Below are 17,443 nucleotides of genomic sequence, written 5' to 3'. Positions count from 1 at the left end.
CTCGTGGGAAGTGGATGTTACAGAGATGAAAAATATGAATGGAGTGATTGATGCACATCGGATGAATTGTGTTGTGAATGACGAAAAAGTGAAGGGTATATGTTCTTTCGTTTTTGATATGGAGTCTCCCTACTCAAGTGCAGTTGGGGTATATTAACTACAGAGTCAGAGCATTTATCCCAAGACCAATGCAGTGTGATCCCTGTAAAGCTTTTGGACATGTTTCAAGTGTTTGCAGAAAGTTGAAGCCAAGTTGTGGGAAATATCATTTCATGTGTAAAAAGTGATGAATATGTGACATGTTGTAATTGTGGTGGAAACCATGAAGACACGTCTTTGGAATGCCCGACAAGGCTGAAAGAGAACGAGGTAGCCAAAGTCAGGGTTGTCCAGAGCATTTCATATGCAGCGGCTGTTAAAACGGTTGAGGGTTTGAATGGTGCTTCTGAAGAGTCCATGTGGTGGATAGGCCTTCACTGCAGGCTGCAGGGGTTGCCTTTCACCAGCAGGACCCAGATATGTTATAAAGGTTAAATAAAAATAAATACATAAAATATGTTAAAGGTTAAGAAGGTGAACTTTGTGGCCTTTATAGCTATGGTGATTAATGGCACTGCCAAGGTGGAGAGGAAGTCCAGGAAAATAGATATAATTGTGTATGCGCCTCCTGGCTGAGCGATTCCTGGCTGGGACTGAAAGACTTCTCGGCAGAGGAGTTGCATGGAGTATTGTCACAAGCCTTACCACCCTCTCAGACTCTTGATATGGAGATTTGAAAGAAGACATTAGTGGGAGTTTTGTTTTTGTCAATGTGCTATTTTCATTTGGGTGGATTAAGTTTGTTTTCACTATCACATATGAATTGTATTTTTACCTTGTTTTTTTAACCCTGTCCAGTTGGTGGGGGCAATACAGATTTTTGGTTTGTAGTCCCACACAAGAACAGGATGAAACGAGTAACTTACGATTCCCCACATGGCAGTTTCTTGTCATTGTTGGTAGCTATCTGGCCAGCCAGAATCATAACTCACAGACTTCTGCCCCATTGAAGTGTGCGCATCGTTTTTGTGAAGTTGTCAGCTAATTTATGACAACAGGCAGAACTCTGATATAAAGTAGTTTTTTTCCCAAGCTGTCGCTATTCCACGTATCTCCACATATATCATTCGATTCGTAACAACCCAACCATTACGAAACTTCTATTCGATCAAATAAACCTCACGTAGCAAACTAACAATTAATTTTTTGTTGTTGGCCAAATTCGATACTCATTGACTTCCATACAAAAAAATTCCTCACTTTGTGGGTTTATTTTCGTGGACAGATTTTGGTCAGAGTAAAACCTCTCGCTGCGCCTTTTCCTCTCTGACTACAGCTAACAGTCAGATACGTATCCTTGGTTAAATATTAAACTGTTGGTTCTGTTTAGCTCTCGTCATAACGTCACTACATAGGCCGTATATATAAAGCTTCACACAAACGAGGCAAAGGTTTCCATTCAGTGTCTGTGGAAGATGGCGGCGACGTGTTCAATATTGCCCAAGGGCCAACCACTGTACAGGAATGCTGTCAAGCTGCAGGTCGCAAGGTAAAGTGAAACCGTTGGAAGTTTTAAATGCTAACATTTACTCGCATCTTTGTTCAACAGAGAATGTACTTAACCTAATCTTACAAAGCGCAATTAAATACTTTGAGAATGTGAACCCTAATTATGTGAACTAGGTCGCTTTGAATCGTAGACTAATTATAATAGGGACGATATATCCAACAATAACTGCCTGCTAAATGTGTACGTTATGTGCAATTGTTGGTCACATGATGAAGGTTCAACGATTGAAAGGAGGATACATCCTGATTAATGATGAAAATGTTGCACTAACTGAGTCTACTAGCCTACTTTAATAATTTGCTGGGCACCTGAACTTTGACCCATTTCAAATGGGATCGACTTTGTAGTGTTATCTCTTTTCCAATGCTGACACAATGTAACTAAACCCTTTGACAACATGGCAACAAACAACAACTACTCTATCCTTTCCTCTGACTGCAAATTAAAGTCAGCATGCAATTTTCCATATTCTATATTTTAAGCAATAAGACCCGATAAAGTGTGGTATATGGCCAATATACCATGGCTAAGGGCTGTTCTTCCCACGACGAAACGTGGAGTGCCTGGATACAGCCCTTAGCCGTGGTATAGTATATTGGCCATATATCACAACCTCCCGAGGTGCCTTATTGCAATTATAAACTGTTTACTAACGTAATTAGAGCAGTAAAAATGTTTTGTCATACCGGTGGGATATGGTCTGATATATCACAGCTGTCAGCCAATCAGCATTCAGGGCTTGAACCACCCAGTTTATAATGTCTGTTATAAAGTCTGTTATAAATGCTATATTGGCCATATACCACACCACCTCTGGCTTTATTGCTTAAATATACCACGGCTGTCAGCCAATCAGCATTCAGGGCTCGAACCACCCAGTTTATAATCCCACTTTTAAAGTGATCCACTGCTAGCCTACACTCAGCCTTTAACTGCTTTGCCAGCGTTTGCATTTCCATTCAATCCATCTGATTTGAGTCAGTGACACCAGAGCAGATGATCTGTAGGCCTGTCAGATTGCTTGGTCAATAACTTGATTCAACCAAGTTCTTCTGAGCCACTACTAATGGACAAATCCATGACACTCTTGGATTTAAAATGGTAACACATCTTCACAAGTCATATTGGAAATCTTCTATGCAATATCCATGGTCCTTGTAAATAACACATGAGTAATGCTGTTCTCATTCCACTGACCAGACTAACATACATGGCTATTGATCACACTCATACCCAGGGTGTAGGCTACTCATCATAGCGTGATAACTGCAGTGCCACCAGTGGACTCATTTAGATTTTATGGCCTATACTGATCAGACATGTTTCTATTGTATATCAATGCCAAGTTGGCTGATCCTGCAAACACTCTAAATTCTTTTGATTCTTTAAATTCTCAACAACAAAAAATTGTGTAGGAGGTTTTCAGACAAAGGATGGTTCCAGTCTATGTTTGTGCACGAGGTGGAGGCCAGGAAAGATGCCCACTCCAACCTGCTGTCAAAGAGTGAGACCAGCGACCTCTACAAAATTCAGTGTATGTAATAATATATTATATCCTAGCTGCATCAACACATCTATATACTCTTCTGCAGCAGTGGTTGAGGTTCAATAATAAACTAAATGTGAGACAAATATAGAAAATTATGTTGAATTGGATTCATTTGCTTTGTACACGGCATAGCCTCTGTGTGACATTTTATCGATCCGTCTCTTTGGAAAACAGTGAAAGGATCATCATAATTTAAGGCATATTATTGCACCAAGGGACCTACAGGAAGATGCATGCAGATCTTGGGTTAAATAAAGTGAGAATGTGTAATTACATGGTATCATTACAATGCTATCATGTGTTTTGTTGTGACAAAAATGTCATTAGAAATGTCTAGTTCTCATCACATAATTTAACTTTGGATAGTTTGTCCTTTGACTTGTCAATAACTTTAGCCTGACCATTATAACCAGCAGGGAAATTGGGTTAGAAAGACCATTACAACCAGCAGGGAAATTGGGTAGGAAGACGATGATCCAAAAATAGTTTATTTGCAGAAGGAATAACGCATTAGTCTAATAATATAACTGATGCTGCTGAGTATGTTATATGATATTTTCCTTTTTTTAGCCTAATGTCCACCCACCAATATTCAGACTAGCTTATTCTGTCCCTTTCTCTCTCAGTTCACAATGTCAAGCCAGAGTGTCTGGAGGCATACAACAATCTAGAGTGAGTTCATCTTTCATTTTTAGTTTTGCTCATATGTGCTGTAAATACTAACTGACAGACTCCTCGTTTGGTCATTCACAGTAGATGTTTACTAGATATGTGTGAGTAGGACTGCACAATCGATGAAAATGCAGACATATACAGTATCTGTGATATTGTGTCTTTATACTTTTCCCCATGAATTCAGGGCTGAGGTGCAGAGCAAACTCCACTTAGACCAGGACTATCCCTGTGATGTTGTGGGGAGCTGGAATACTTGGTATGGGGACCAAGACCAAGCTGGTAAGTGGCAGAGACGTTGGTGCATAACAACAGTGTCAAGAAAGCCTAATCGACTGTTATCTAATATGATCTGTTGATGTAATCTAATGTTCTCTGTTAACCCTGAGCTAATGTTATCACAAACCTTTTCCTGAAGATAGGCCTCTTGTACAATGATGTCACTCACCAGAAGCATCTAGCTGACGGAGGTAAACAGTTTGGCCAATACATCACTGACCTCTGCTGTCTGTTTGTTGCAGTGCACATTTGGCGGTATACAGGAGGCTACCCAGCATTGACTGAATGCTTGACCAAATTGAACAACAATAAGGTAAGGTAAACTATGTTTTTAGCATTTTAAAAGCAATTAGAAATGATGTTCTGGACAAATCAGTACTACAACAGATCATTCAAAATGTATATCAAGTTATGTCAAATATTTGTAAATCTGATATTGTTATATACAGTTGAAGTCGGAAGATTACATGCGCTTAGGTCATTAAAACTTGTTTTTCAACCACTCAACACATTTCTTGTTAACAAACTATAGTTTTGGCAAGTCGGTTAGGACATCTACTTTGTGCATGACACAAGTAATTTTTCCAACAATTGTTTACAGACAGATTATTTCACTTATAATTAACTGTATCATAATTCCAGTGGGTCAGAAGTTTACATACACTAAGTTGACTGTGCCTTTAAACAGCTTGGAAAATTCCAGAAAATGATGTCATGGCTTTAGAAGCTTTTGATAGGCTAATTGACATCATTTGAGTCAATTGGAGGTGTACCTGTGGATGTATTTCAAGGCCTACCTTCAAACTCACTGCCTCTTTGCTTAACATCATGGGAAAATCTAAAGAAATCAGCCAAGACCTCAGAAAATAAATTGTAGACCTCCACAAGTCTAGTTCATCCTTGGGAGCAATTTCCAAATGCCTGAAGGTACCACATTCATCTGTACAAACAATAAAACGCAAGTATAAACACCATGGGACCACGCAGCCATCATACCGCTCGGGAAGGAAACGCGTTCTGTCTCCTAGAAATAAACGTACTTTGGTGCGAAAAGTGCAAATCAATCCCAGAACAACAGCAAAGGACCTTGTGAAGATGCTGGAGGAAACAGGTACCAAAGTATCTATAAAACGAGTCCTATATCGACATGACCTGAAAGGCCGCTCAGCAAGGGAGAAGCCACTGCTCCAAAACCGCCATAAAAAAAGCCAGACTACAGTTTGCAACTGCACATGGTGACAAAGATTGTACTTTTTGGAGAAATATCCTCTGATCTGATGAAACAAAAATGGAACTGTTTGGCCATAATGACCATTGTTATGTTTGGAGGAAAAAGGGGAGTCTTGCAAGCCGAAGAACACCATCCCAACCGTGAAGCACGGGGGTGGCAGCATCATGTTGTGGGGTGCTTTTGCTGCAGGAGGTACTGGTGCACTTCACAAAAAGGATGGCATCATGAGGAAGCACAATTATGTGGATATATTGAATCAACATCTCAAGACATCAGTCAAGAAGTTAAAGCTTGTTCGCAAATGGGTCTTCCAAATGGACAATGACCCCAAGCATGCTTCCAAAGTTGTGGCAAAATGGCTTAAGGACAACCAAGTCAAGATATTGGAGTGGCCATCACAAAGCCCTGACCTCAATCCTATAGAAAATGTGGGGGCAGAACGGAAAAAGCGTGTGCGAGCAAGGAGGCCTACACACCTGACTCGTTACACCAGCTCTGTCAGGAGGAATGGGCCTCAATTCACCCAACTTATTGTGGGAAGCTTGTGGAAGGCTACCCGAAACGTTTGACCCAAGTTAAACAATTTAAAGGCAATGCTACCAAATATGAATTGAGAGTATGTAAACTTTTTGCCCACTGGGAATGTGATCTAAGAAATAAAAGCTGAAAAAAATCATTCTCTCTGCTATTATTCTGACATTTCACATTCTTAAAATAAAGTGGTGATCCTAACTGACCTAAGACAGGGAATTTTTACTAGGATTAAATGTCAGGAATTGTGAAAAACTGAGTTTAAATGTATTTGGCTAAGGTGTATGTAAACTTCTGACTTCAACTGTATAAATATCAGAGTTTCCTCATTGTTTTGGGGGGAAAGCATGGCTCTACTACTCGCTGACGTGAAACAACTATTCTTCTTTAGTTTACTAATTCATGAATTTCAAACAACATGAAACTCTTTTAAAGGAGTATCTGCACTTCAGGAAGGAGAGGAGTAAAATGCTGGTCTCACGGCGGAACCAGCTTCTTCTAGAGTTCAGTTTCTGGAACGAGCCAACACCCAGAAATGGACCCAACATATACGAGATGCGCTCATACAAACTCAAGGTAAGACACTGATTGGGACTAGAAACATGCAAACTTAAAGGGATACTTCAGGATTTTAGCAATGAGGCCCTTTATCTACTTCCCCAGAGTCCAATGAACTTGTGGATACCATTTTTATATATCTGCATTCAGTTTTAAGGAAGTCGCTAACTTACGTTAGCGCAATTGCCAACTAGCGGTAACGCAATGACTGGACGTCTATGGGAACAGCTAGCATGCAGACTTCCAGTCATTGCTCTAATGCTAGTTAGCATTAGTTTGCAAAACTACCTCTTAACTTCCTTTGTACTGGACGCAGATACATAAAATAGGTGCCCACAAGCTAATCTGACACTGGGGAGGTAGATACAGGGCTTCATTGCCAAAATCCTGAATTATCCCTTTAAGATAAGTCTTGCGATGACCTGACATACGAATTGCGCTCATAGAAACTCAAGGTAAGATACTGCTGTGAGGACACCCAGAGATATACAAACAGTGGACCTACAGAACACAATAGACATCATGTACCTAAGATAAGATAAAAGTCTACTCTCAAACACAACCAACATGTCTGGCTTGACTGTATCTAATGAGTATGTAGGCCTAGGTCACACTGCATTGTGTACAGAACTGTATGTTTTGATTGCAGCACCTGCATGTCTAGGAGTATGGTATGTAAATGGGATGCTGTTGCATTCTGTTGGTGAAGGACACGGGTGGTTATGAAGTTAAACGTTTCCTGTGTTCATTCTTCAGTGTAATTATCTCCAGTAGCTAGCTTTCCATCTAATTGGCGAAAGATTTTCATGCGAATATTCTAGAATCCGCATAAAGAAAATATGTGCATTTTTCCACCAGTGGCATGTTTCCAGCAAATGGACTTGTTGAAGGTAACAATCAGTATGTGATGATGTAGTGCACACAAAATGTACTTTTTCGCTTAAATTTTCATGTTTTTATTTTGTTTTATTGTACCTTTATTTAACTAGGCAAGTCAGTTAAGAACAAATTCTTATTTTCACTGTTGGCCTAGGAACAGTGGGTTAATTGCCTTGTTCAGGGGCAGAACGTCAGATTTTTACCTTGTCAGCTCGGGGATTCGATCTTGCAACCTTTCGGTTACTAGTCCAATGCTCTAACCACTGCACCGAATAAAAATCTATGTGTTCAATGTGTTTCCATTGCATTTTCAACTCTACCGATTAGTTTTATCACAGAAGTGGTTGCATTAAATAGCAAATGTGCCTACTCTGGTCTTGCAACCTGCGCAATAGCTAACAGCTCGCAGATATAGTGCATGTAGTTGTCTAGTCTACATCAGTGGAGGCAGCTGAGGGGCGGAAGGCTCATAACAATGGCTGGAATGGAGAAAATAAAGTGTTATTTGTCACACGTGCCAAATACAACAGACGAGCTTCAATGCCATACAACTCTCCTTCACCTTACAGTGAAATGCTTACTTACATAACCAACAGTGCAGTTTTAAGAAAGAAAACAAAAAATGAAAAATACAGATAAAGACTACAAATATATATTGTAATTGTATAAGAAAAAAAGGAAAATAAGATTTTTTTTTTCAATACCAATATTACAAATAATTGACTAGCAACCGTAGCGAGGCTATACACATGGGATTCCGGTACAGAGTCAATGTGTGGGGGCACCGGTTAGCCGAGGTAATTGAGGTAACTCGCATAGCCTACCCGCACTGAACTAAAGGGTAGAGCTGCCGCTTTCAAGGAGCGGGACTCTAACGGAGAATAAGAGCACCTCCTCCCAGCTGCCCACTGCACTGAGGATAGGAAACTCTGTCACCACCGACAAATCCACTATAATTGACAATTTCAATAAGCATTTTTCTACGGCTGGCCATGCTTGGCCATGTTCACCTGGCTACCTCTACCCCGGTCAATAGCACTGCACCCCCCAAGCCTTCCCCATTTTTCCTTCTCCCAAATCCAGTCAGCTGATGTTCTGAAAGAGCTGCAAAATCTGGACCCCTAAAAATCAGCCGGGCTAGACAATATGGACCCTTTCTTTCTAAAATTATCTGCAGAAATTGTTGCAACCCCTATTACTAGCCTGTTCAACCTCTCTTTCGTGTCGTCTGAGATTCCCAAAGATTGGAAAGCAGCTGCGGTCATCCCCCTCTTCAAAGGGGGGGACACTCTTGACACAAACTGCTACAGACCTATATCTATCCTACCCTGCCTTTCTAAAGTCTTCGAAAGCCAAGTCAACAAACAGATTACCGACCATTTCGAATCCCACCGCACCTTCTCCGCTATGCAATCTGGTTTCAGAGCTAGTCATGGGTGCACCTCAGCCACGCTCAAGGTCCTAAACGATATCTTAACTGCCATCGATAAGAAACAATACTGTGCAGCCGTATTCATTGACCTGGCCAAGGCTTTCAACTCTGTCAATCACCACATCCTCATCGGCAGACTCAATAGCCTTGGTTTCTCAAATGATTGCCTCGCCTGGTTCACCAACTACTTCTCCGATAGGGTTCAGTGTGTCAAATCAGAAGGCGTGTTGTCCGGGCCTCTGGCAGTCTCTATGGGTGTAACCCAGAGGGTTCAATTCTTGGGCTGACTCTTTTCTCTGTATACATCAATGACGCTCTTGCTGCTAGTGAGTCTCTGATCCACCTCTACGCAGACGACACCATTCTGTATACTTCTGGCTCTTCTTTGGACACTATGTTAACTACCCTCCAGACGAGCTTCAATGCCATACAACTCTCCTTCCGTGGCCTCCAACTGCTCTTAAATACAAGTAAAACTAAATGCATGCTCTTCAACCGATCGCTACCTGCACCTGCCCGTCCGCCCGTCCAGCATCACTACTCTGGACGGTCCTGACTTAGAATACGTGGACAACTACAAATACCTAGGTGTCTGGTTAGACTGTAAACTCTCCTTCCAGACTCACATCAAACATCTCCAATCCAAAGTTAAATCTAGAATTGGCTTCCTATTTCGCAACAAAGCATCTTTCACTCATGCTGCCAAACATACCCTCGTAAAACTGACCATCCTACCGATCCTCGACTTCGGCGATGCCATTTACAAAATAGCCTCTAATACCCTACTCAATAAATTGGATGCAGTCTATCACAGTGCCATCCGTTTTGTCACCATAGCCCCATATACTACCCACCACTGCGACCTGTACGCTCTCGTTGGCTAGCCCTCGCTTCATACTCATCGCCAAACCCGCTGGCTCCAGGTCATCTACAAGAACCAGCTAGGTAAAGTTCCCCCTTATCTCAGCTCGCTGGTCACCATAGCAGCACCCACCTGTAGCACGCGCTCCAGCAGGTATATCTCTCCAATTCCTCCTTCGGCCGCCTCTCCTTCCAGTTCTCTGCTGCCAATGACTGGAACGAACTACGAAAAATCTCTAAAACTAGAAACACAATTCTCCCTAACTAGCTTTAAGCACCAGCTGTCAGAGCAGCTCACAGATTACCGCACCTGTACATAGCCCATCTATAATTTAGCACAAACAACTACCTCTTCCCCTACTGTATTTATTTATTTTGCTCCTTTGCACCCCATTATTTATATTTCTACTTTGCACTTTCTTTCACTGCAAATCTACTATTCCAGTGTTTTACTTGCTATATTGTATTTACTTCGCCACCATGGCCTTTTTTGCCTTTACCTCCCTTATCTCACCTCATTTGCTCACTTTGTGTATAGACTTATTTTTCTACTATATTATTGACTGTATGTTTGTTTTACTCCATGTGTAACTCTGTGTTGTTGTATGTGTCAAACTGCTTTGCTTTATCTTGCCCAGGTCGCAGTTTTAAATGAGAGCTTGTTCTCAACTTGCCTACCTGGTTAAATAAAGGTGAAATAAAATAAATTAAAACCTGGGAGCTTATAAGAAATCCCGCTATGCCCTCCTATGAACCATCAAACAGGCAAAGCATCAATGCAGGACTAAGATCAAATCGTACTACACCGGCTCTGACACTCGTCGGATGTGGCAGGGCTTGCAAACTATTAGACTACAAAGGGAAGCACGGCCAAGAGCTGCCCAGTGACACGAGCCTACCAGACAAGCTAAATAACTTCAATGCTCGCTTCGAGGCAAGTAACACTGAAACATGCATGAGAGCATCAGCTGTTCCAAACGACTGTGTGATCAAGCTCTCCGCAGCCGATGTGAGTAAGACCTTTAAACAGGTCAACATTCAAAAGGCCGCAGGGTCAGATGGATTACCAGGACGTCTACCCCGAGCATGCACTGACCAACTGGCAAGTGTCTTCACTTATCACGTTTGATGGTAAGACCCAGGTGCAGACAATGTCAAAGTAACAAAAATGTATTACTCGAACAGGGGCAGGCAAAAGGACAGGTCAAGGGCAGAAAGGTGGGGCAAAGGTATAGGACGGCAGACAGGCTCAGGGTCAGGGCAGGCAGACGTCGGTAATCCAGAGTAGAAGGCAAAGGTACAGGACGGCAGGCAGGGTCAGGGCAGGCAGAAAGGACAAAACCGGGAAAACTAGAAAACAGACAAGGCAGGAGCAAGGGGAAAACGCTGGTAGGTTTGAGTAACAAAACGAACTGGCAACAGACAAACAAAGAACACAGGTATAAATACACAGGGGATAATGTGGAAGATGGGCGACACCTGGAGGGGGGTGGAGACAAGCACAAAGACGGGTGAAACAAATCAAGGTGTGACAACACCCACCCCTCTGGGATGCCACCTGGCGTCCTACCTGGGCGCATACCTGGTTGAGCGGGGTGCCAGCGCTGGAACTCAAGAGATGAGGCCTGGGTCCAGGATGTCCCTTGTGGAGACCCAACACCCATCCTCTGGGCCATAACCCTCCCAGTCAACCAGGTAATGGAATCCCCTGCCCCGAGGTCGAACCTTCAGGAGACGTCTCACCATGTATGCCGGTCGGCCGTCGATGAAACGGGGGAGAGGGGTGTGCCTGGAAACAGGAGACAAGGGGCAGTTAGACATGGTTTTAACGCTAGGCACAGAAAAGGTAGGAAAAATACGGAGGGTACGGGGGAACAGAGGACGAACAGCAGAGGGGCTAATGATCTTGGAGCAGGGGGGAAAGGTCTCAGCTTCCGGGGGTGTAGCCACGGCAATATAGCGACGTGCCAGTGCCTCAGGCTCGGCTCCCAAACATTAGCGTAATAATGTACACTATCTTTGAGTGGTCTGAGGGTAACGAAGAAGGCTGCAGCTCGAAAATGAGGGAGCATTGGGAGAGAAAAGCCTGTCAGGTTCTGGTATCTCCATCGTAGCACTTCGGGGAGGTAAGCGGGGTTCCCGGGAAACCGGGGTGATTGCGCTGCTACCAGCTGGGTTACTGACTGGCTGAGAGGTTACTGTCGTGGTAGGCTGCCTGGTAGGCAACCCACGGAATTGCTCCCGCAATGCGTCCAATGCTAGGTCGTGACATTCGGCCACGTCCTGGAACCCTTCCATCAGAACGTGAAGCAACTCCTCGTGTCTACTATTCATTGACTACAGCTCAGTGTTCAAGACCATAGTGCCCTCAAAACTCATCACTAAGCTAAGGACCCTGGGACTAAACACCTTCCTCTGCAACTGGACCCTGGACCCAATCACATCCCTTTTCCCTTGGTTTAAAAGTATCCCCAATCAGTTCTCTCTGGAGATCTCTCTTTTGTTTTTTCACCTACATGTCACTTTGTCCGTTATCCTGTGAGTATTGTATTGTTATGGTGTATGACTGTTTGTTGGTGGGAAAAGGGGATAACCAGCCAAGTCGCCCATGGGCCTACTTTACCCGTAGGAAAACATTGTCTAAATACCCTAGTTAGAACTGGGCGGACCACCCACTGTATTTTTGGTTAGTTAGCTAGCTGTTCTTGAAGCAGGCTAGACTAGCTTAGGGGTTTGTTTGGATATGTATTTCCTTGGGTCCAGCTAGATTTAAGTTGTCTGTGGTTTTTCGTTCTCACTGTTACTTTTTCACTGGTGTGATTTGCATGAGATATGTTACGGGTCTTGTTTCCATCCCCCCTAGACTGCAGGGCAAAAGAGGTTCGTAACAGTGATCAAGACAAAGGAGATGATTGTGGACTACAGGAAAAGGAGGACTGAGCATGCCCCCATTCTCATCAACGAGGCTGTAGTGGAGCAGGTTGAGAGCTTCAAGTTCCTTATCCCAGAAACCCTAGACCTACTTCAATTTGCATACCGCCCAAACAGATCCACAGATGATGCAATCTCTATTGCACTCCACACTGCCCTTTCCCACCCGGAGAAAAGGAACACTTACGTGAGAATGCTGTTCATTGACTACAGCTCAGCGTTCAACATCATAGTACCCTCAAAGCTCATCACTAAGCTAAGGATCCTGGACTAAACACCTCCCTCTGCAACTGGTTCCTGGACTTCCTGACGGGCCACACATCTGCCACGCTGATCCTCAACACTGGAGCTCCCCAGGGGTGCGTGCTCAGTCCCCTCCTGTATTCCCTGTTCACCCACGACTGCATGGCCAGGCACGACTCCAGCACCATCGTTAAGTTTGCAGATGACACAACAGTGGTAGGCCTGATCACCGACAACGACGAGACAGCCTATAGGGAGGAGGTCAGAGACCTGGCCGGGTGGTGCCAGAATAACAACCTATCCCTCAACGTAACCAAGAGTAAGGAGATGATTGTGGACTACAGGAAAAGGAGGACCGAGCACGCCCCCATTCTCATCGACGGGGCTGTAGTGGAGCAGGTTGAGAGCTTCAAGTTCCTCGGTGTCCACATCAACAACAAACTAGAATGGTCCAAACACACCAAGACAGTTGTGAAGAGGGCACAACAAAGCCTAGGCTAACTTACAGGCGTGGCCAAAAGTTTTGAGAATGACACAAATATTAATTTACACAACGTTTGCTGCTTCAGTGTCTTTAGATATTTTTGTCAGATGTTACTATGGAATACTGAAGTATAATTACAAGCATTTCATAAGTGTCAAAGGTACAGGTACATGAAGGTACATGAAGTTGATGCAAAGAGTCAATATTTGCAGTGTTGACCCTTCTTTTTCAAGACTTCTGCAATCCGCCCTGGCATGCTGTCAATTAACTTCTGAGCCACATCCTGACTGATGTCAGCCCATTCTTGCATAATCAATGCTTGGAGTTTGTCAGAATTTGTGGGTTTTTGTTTGTCCACCCGCCTCTTGAGGATTGACCACAAGTTCTTAATAGGATTAAGGTCTGTGGAGTTTCCTGGCCATGGACCCAAAATATCGATGTTTTGTTCCCCGAGAGACTTAGTTATCACTTTTGCCTTATGGAAAGGTGCTCCATTATGCTGGAAAAGGCATTGTTCATCACCAAACTGTTCCTGGATGGTTGGGAGAAGTTGCTCTCGAAGGATGTGTTGGTACCATTCTTTATTTATGGCTGTGTTCTTAGGCAAAATTGTGAGTGAGCCCACTCCCTTGGCTGAGAAGCAACCCCACACATGAATGGTCTCAGGATGCTTTACTGTTGGCATGACACAGGACTGATGGTAGCGCCCACCTTGTCTTCTCCGAACAAGCTTTTTTCCAGATGCCCCAAACAATCGGAAAGGGGATTCATCAGAGAAAATGACTTTAGCCCAGTCCTCAGCAGTCCAATCCCTGTACCTTTTGCAGAATCTCAGTCTGTCCCTGATGTTTTTCCTGGAGAGAAGTGGCTTCTTTGCTGCCCTTCTTGACACCAGGCCATCCTCCAAAAGTCTTCGCCTCACTGTGCGTGCAGATGCACTCACACCTGCCTGCTGCCATTCCTGAGCAAGCTCTGTACAGGTGTTGCCCCGATCCCACAGCTGAATCAACTTTAGGAGACAGTCCTGGCGCTTGCTGGACTTTCTTGGGCACCCTGAAGCCTTCTTCACAGCAATTGAACCGCTCTCCTTGAAGATCCAATAAATGGTTGGTTTAGTTGCAATCTTACTGGCAGCAATATCCTTGCCTGTGAAGCCCTTTATGCGCAAAGCAATGATAACGGCACATGTTTCCTTGCAGGTAACCATGGTTGACAGAGGAAGAACAATGATTCTAAACACCACCCTCCTTTTGAAGCTTCCAGTCTGTTATTCGAACTCAATCAGCATGGCAGAGTGATCTCCAGCCCTGTCCTTGTCAACACTCACACATTTACATCTTTACATTTTAGTCATTTAGCAGACGCTCTTATCCAGAGCGACTTACAGTAGTGAATGCATACATTTTTTTTTCTTTTCATACTGGCCCCCCGTGGGAATCGAACCCACAACCCTGGCGTTGCAAACACCATGCTCTACCAACTGAGCTACAGGGAAGGCACACCTGTGGTCCTTCTTTCGCTCTAGACATTAACACGTGCCCGTCCTCCCCAATTAAGATGCCACCAACATCCTGTGGCCTACATGAGATTATTATGGAAAATAGCGAGAATATTTTTATTTGTCAAAAGGCAGTCAAACATCAATCATCATGTCACCAAAGTAAGACCCTCGATATTTGTTAGAAAGCAGTGTCAAGCTCATCACCGTACACTTTCACCACCCTGTGACGTTCATCATTACTTATTTCATCAGTAGCCTAATAAACTGCATGGTTTTCCAAGTCATGGTGGGAGGACCACACATCATATCATTGCGTGACTCCAAGTTTACTTCAATATGATGGTTATTATATCAATATTTGTGTATCAAAGCATTTCCACCGCCATTTCCCACATAATTAATTTTACCGACACAAAAAGATCTCACCATGTCCAACTAACACATTATCTGTCGACATTTATACATTTACACAAACTTCCTGTTTCCATCACATATGTCGTGATAATTTTCTTCATACAATATCACTTTACTTACATAAAAACTGGATGGAAACATGGTTAAAGACATTGTTTTTCTTTTTCTCCACCAACTTTTAGCCTGGAACGATGATTGAATGGGGGAATCATTGGTAAGACTTCTCATGAGACTGCAATATGTACATTGTTTGAGAGAAATGTGCATGTACCATATGCATCTAAGTTGCATGTCATTTTGTAAATAATTAATGCAGAAATAAAGCTGGTATACAATAAGTAATATCAGTAAATGTTTCAGTAGAATGTCAAATATGTCCAATATTGACTGTATTCATTACCTATCTTGATAGGGCGAGGGCGATCAAACATCGACAGGAGAAAGATGAGGCAGTTGGAGGGTTCTTCTCTCAGATAGGAGACCTGTATGAAGTTCATCATCTGTGGGGTGAGTCGGCTGATGATACCCGTGTGCATAACATTGACACTCTTTTATCAAATGAAGCCAAACAATGCTGTGTTTTTGGAATTATCCCAATGAGTTTGTGACAGACAGTTTACTACTATCAATACACACACTATGGTGCAACACGTTGGATTATTGTTTATACTGTATGTCAAGGTCTTTTGTACCTGCCCCTATTTGTATATCATGAATACATGCATACTAAATAATTTGTTCCATCTACAGCCTATAAAGACCTTCAATCCAGAGAAGAGACAAGAAACTCTGCCTGGCAGAAGGAGGGATGGGCTTCAAGTGTCTATTATACAGGTAGGAAAGAATACACACAAAACAAACACATAGACATCAATCAAAACCTCTCTGGCAATGCATTGTGCTTTTTGTCTTCAACCATGAGAGAGGCTTCAGAATAATCATGTTTTTCAATTGCATCAAACTCTCAGTATTTCACTATGTTTGTAAGTCTAAATGAATTGTCTTGTGGGTTGTCGGATCAGACTCACTGAAGTACATCCATGAAAACTGATCATTTCAAATAATTTAATGAAAACCCTGTATTACTCCGTCTTGACACAAAATATAGGCTGCTGTCTTTTTATCAGTGTTTCCCAACAGTACCCTGGACAAACTCATCCAGGGCTTGATGATTAGTTGACAAGTTGAATCAGGTGTGCTTGTCTGGGGCTGCAATAAAAATGTGTACTGTTGAGGGTACTCACGGATTGAGTACCCTCAACAGTTGAGAAACACGGTTTTAGATGTTTGATGTTGAGCTCTAACCGCTCTCTCTGTCACGTCTCCTCTCCTAGTGCCTTTGATCAGGAGCATGGAGTCGAGGATTATGATTCCTACAAAGAGTTCACCTCTGCAATAACCAGATTCAGTCAAGTTCCCTTTCTGGAAGACCTAAGCGAGAACAGATTATGGGCATTTTTCCATCGTGTCTGTCTCTGTCTTTTTCTCTTTTGTTGTAGGTGCAGATAACTTAGGCCTACATGTAAAGCTTGAATCTATGAACTGTGGTAGATGAAACCTTTTGATGAAAACTAATGTTTTGGTGCACTGGCAAGCCCTCCGTTTGAAGACTGCATTCAAAATAGAATCCAGTTTCCTTTTTGCTACCATGGCGAATAGGGGAGAGATTTTATTTCACCTAAATTGATAGATACATTATATTTCAGGTGAATTATGTGCCAAACAAGGGAAAGGAAATCTTCAATGACTTCAATAAGGTATGAAGTAGCTATGAAACGGTGAATTAAATAGCTATGATAGGGAAATGAACTTGTTGCTACTGTATTATGATTATGCATCTTGAGTGTGTGAACATACAGGAGTAAGAAATGCCCACTCAGTGGACATGTAGAAGCATATGCCACATCTCAGGTATAAGAAACCTATAGGTCAATGTAAGCAAATGTGAGTCTCTTCCCTTGTCAACCATCTGAAGAAGTAAATCAATAGACATTGGTAGATGCATCTTTGAACTGAGAAACATGAACACTGGATTATTAAATGTTATGCAATCTTTGTCTATGTCTCATTGATTGTTTTATCTTATTGTGATAGTGTCATGTTAATCTATTGAATTAAAAAAATATATACATATTATTTGATCTGGAAATGTATTAAATATATGGAAACATGTTTTTGCAGTTGTGGTATTGCAGACCCCAATTACAAACACTGTTCTAGAATTGTTATTTTTTTGTGTATAGGTGTGATAATTAGGCAGGGGTATCAG

The 17,443-nt window shown here is 42.6% G+C and overlaps 1 protein-coding gene across 2 annotated transcripts; it reads left to right on the top strand.

Annotated features, from left to right (window-relative positions):
- Nucleotides 1–1,318: 1,318 nt before the first annotated feature.
- Nucleotides 1,319–17,310, top strand: nipsnap1 (nipsnap homolog 1 (C. elegans)). 2 transcript variants are annotated; one of them, XM_029763619.1, is made up of 10 exons: nt 1,319–1,588; nt 3,028–3,143; nt 3,785–3,830; nt 4,018–4,112; nt 4,352–4,422; nt 6,307–6,447; nt 15,357–15,388; nt 15,587–15,681; nt 15,925–16,008; nt 16,509–17,310. In XM_029763619.1, exons 1-10 carry the CDS (start codon nt 1,515–1,517, stop codon nt 16,571–16,573), a joined length of 819 nt encoding a protein of 272 aa, XP_029619479.1. In that variant the 5' UTR covers nt 1,319–1,514; the 3' UTR covers nt 16,574–17,310. The 2 variants fall into 2 exon arrangements, with proteins under 2 accessions (XP_029619479.1, XP_029619478.1); XM_029763618.1 differs by having other exon boundaries at nt 1,334–1,588; nt 3,025–3,143.
- Nucleotides 17,311–17,443: the final 133 nt, after the last annotated feature.

Source organism: Salmo trutta, chromosome 9, assembly GCF_901001165.1.
Source record: "Salmo trutta chromosome 9, fSalTru1.1, whole genome shotgun sequence".
NCBI lineage: Eukaryota > Metazoa > Chordata > Actinopteri > Salmoniformes > Salmonidae > Salmo > Salmo trutta.
The sequence above is the reverse complement of the archived record's forward strand: the minus strand, read 5'-3'. Positions and strand labels throughout refer to the sequence as shown.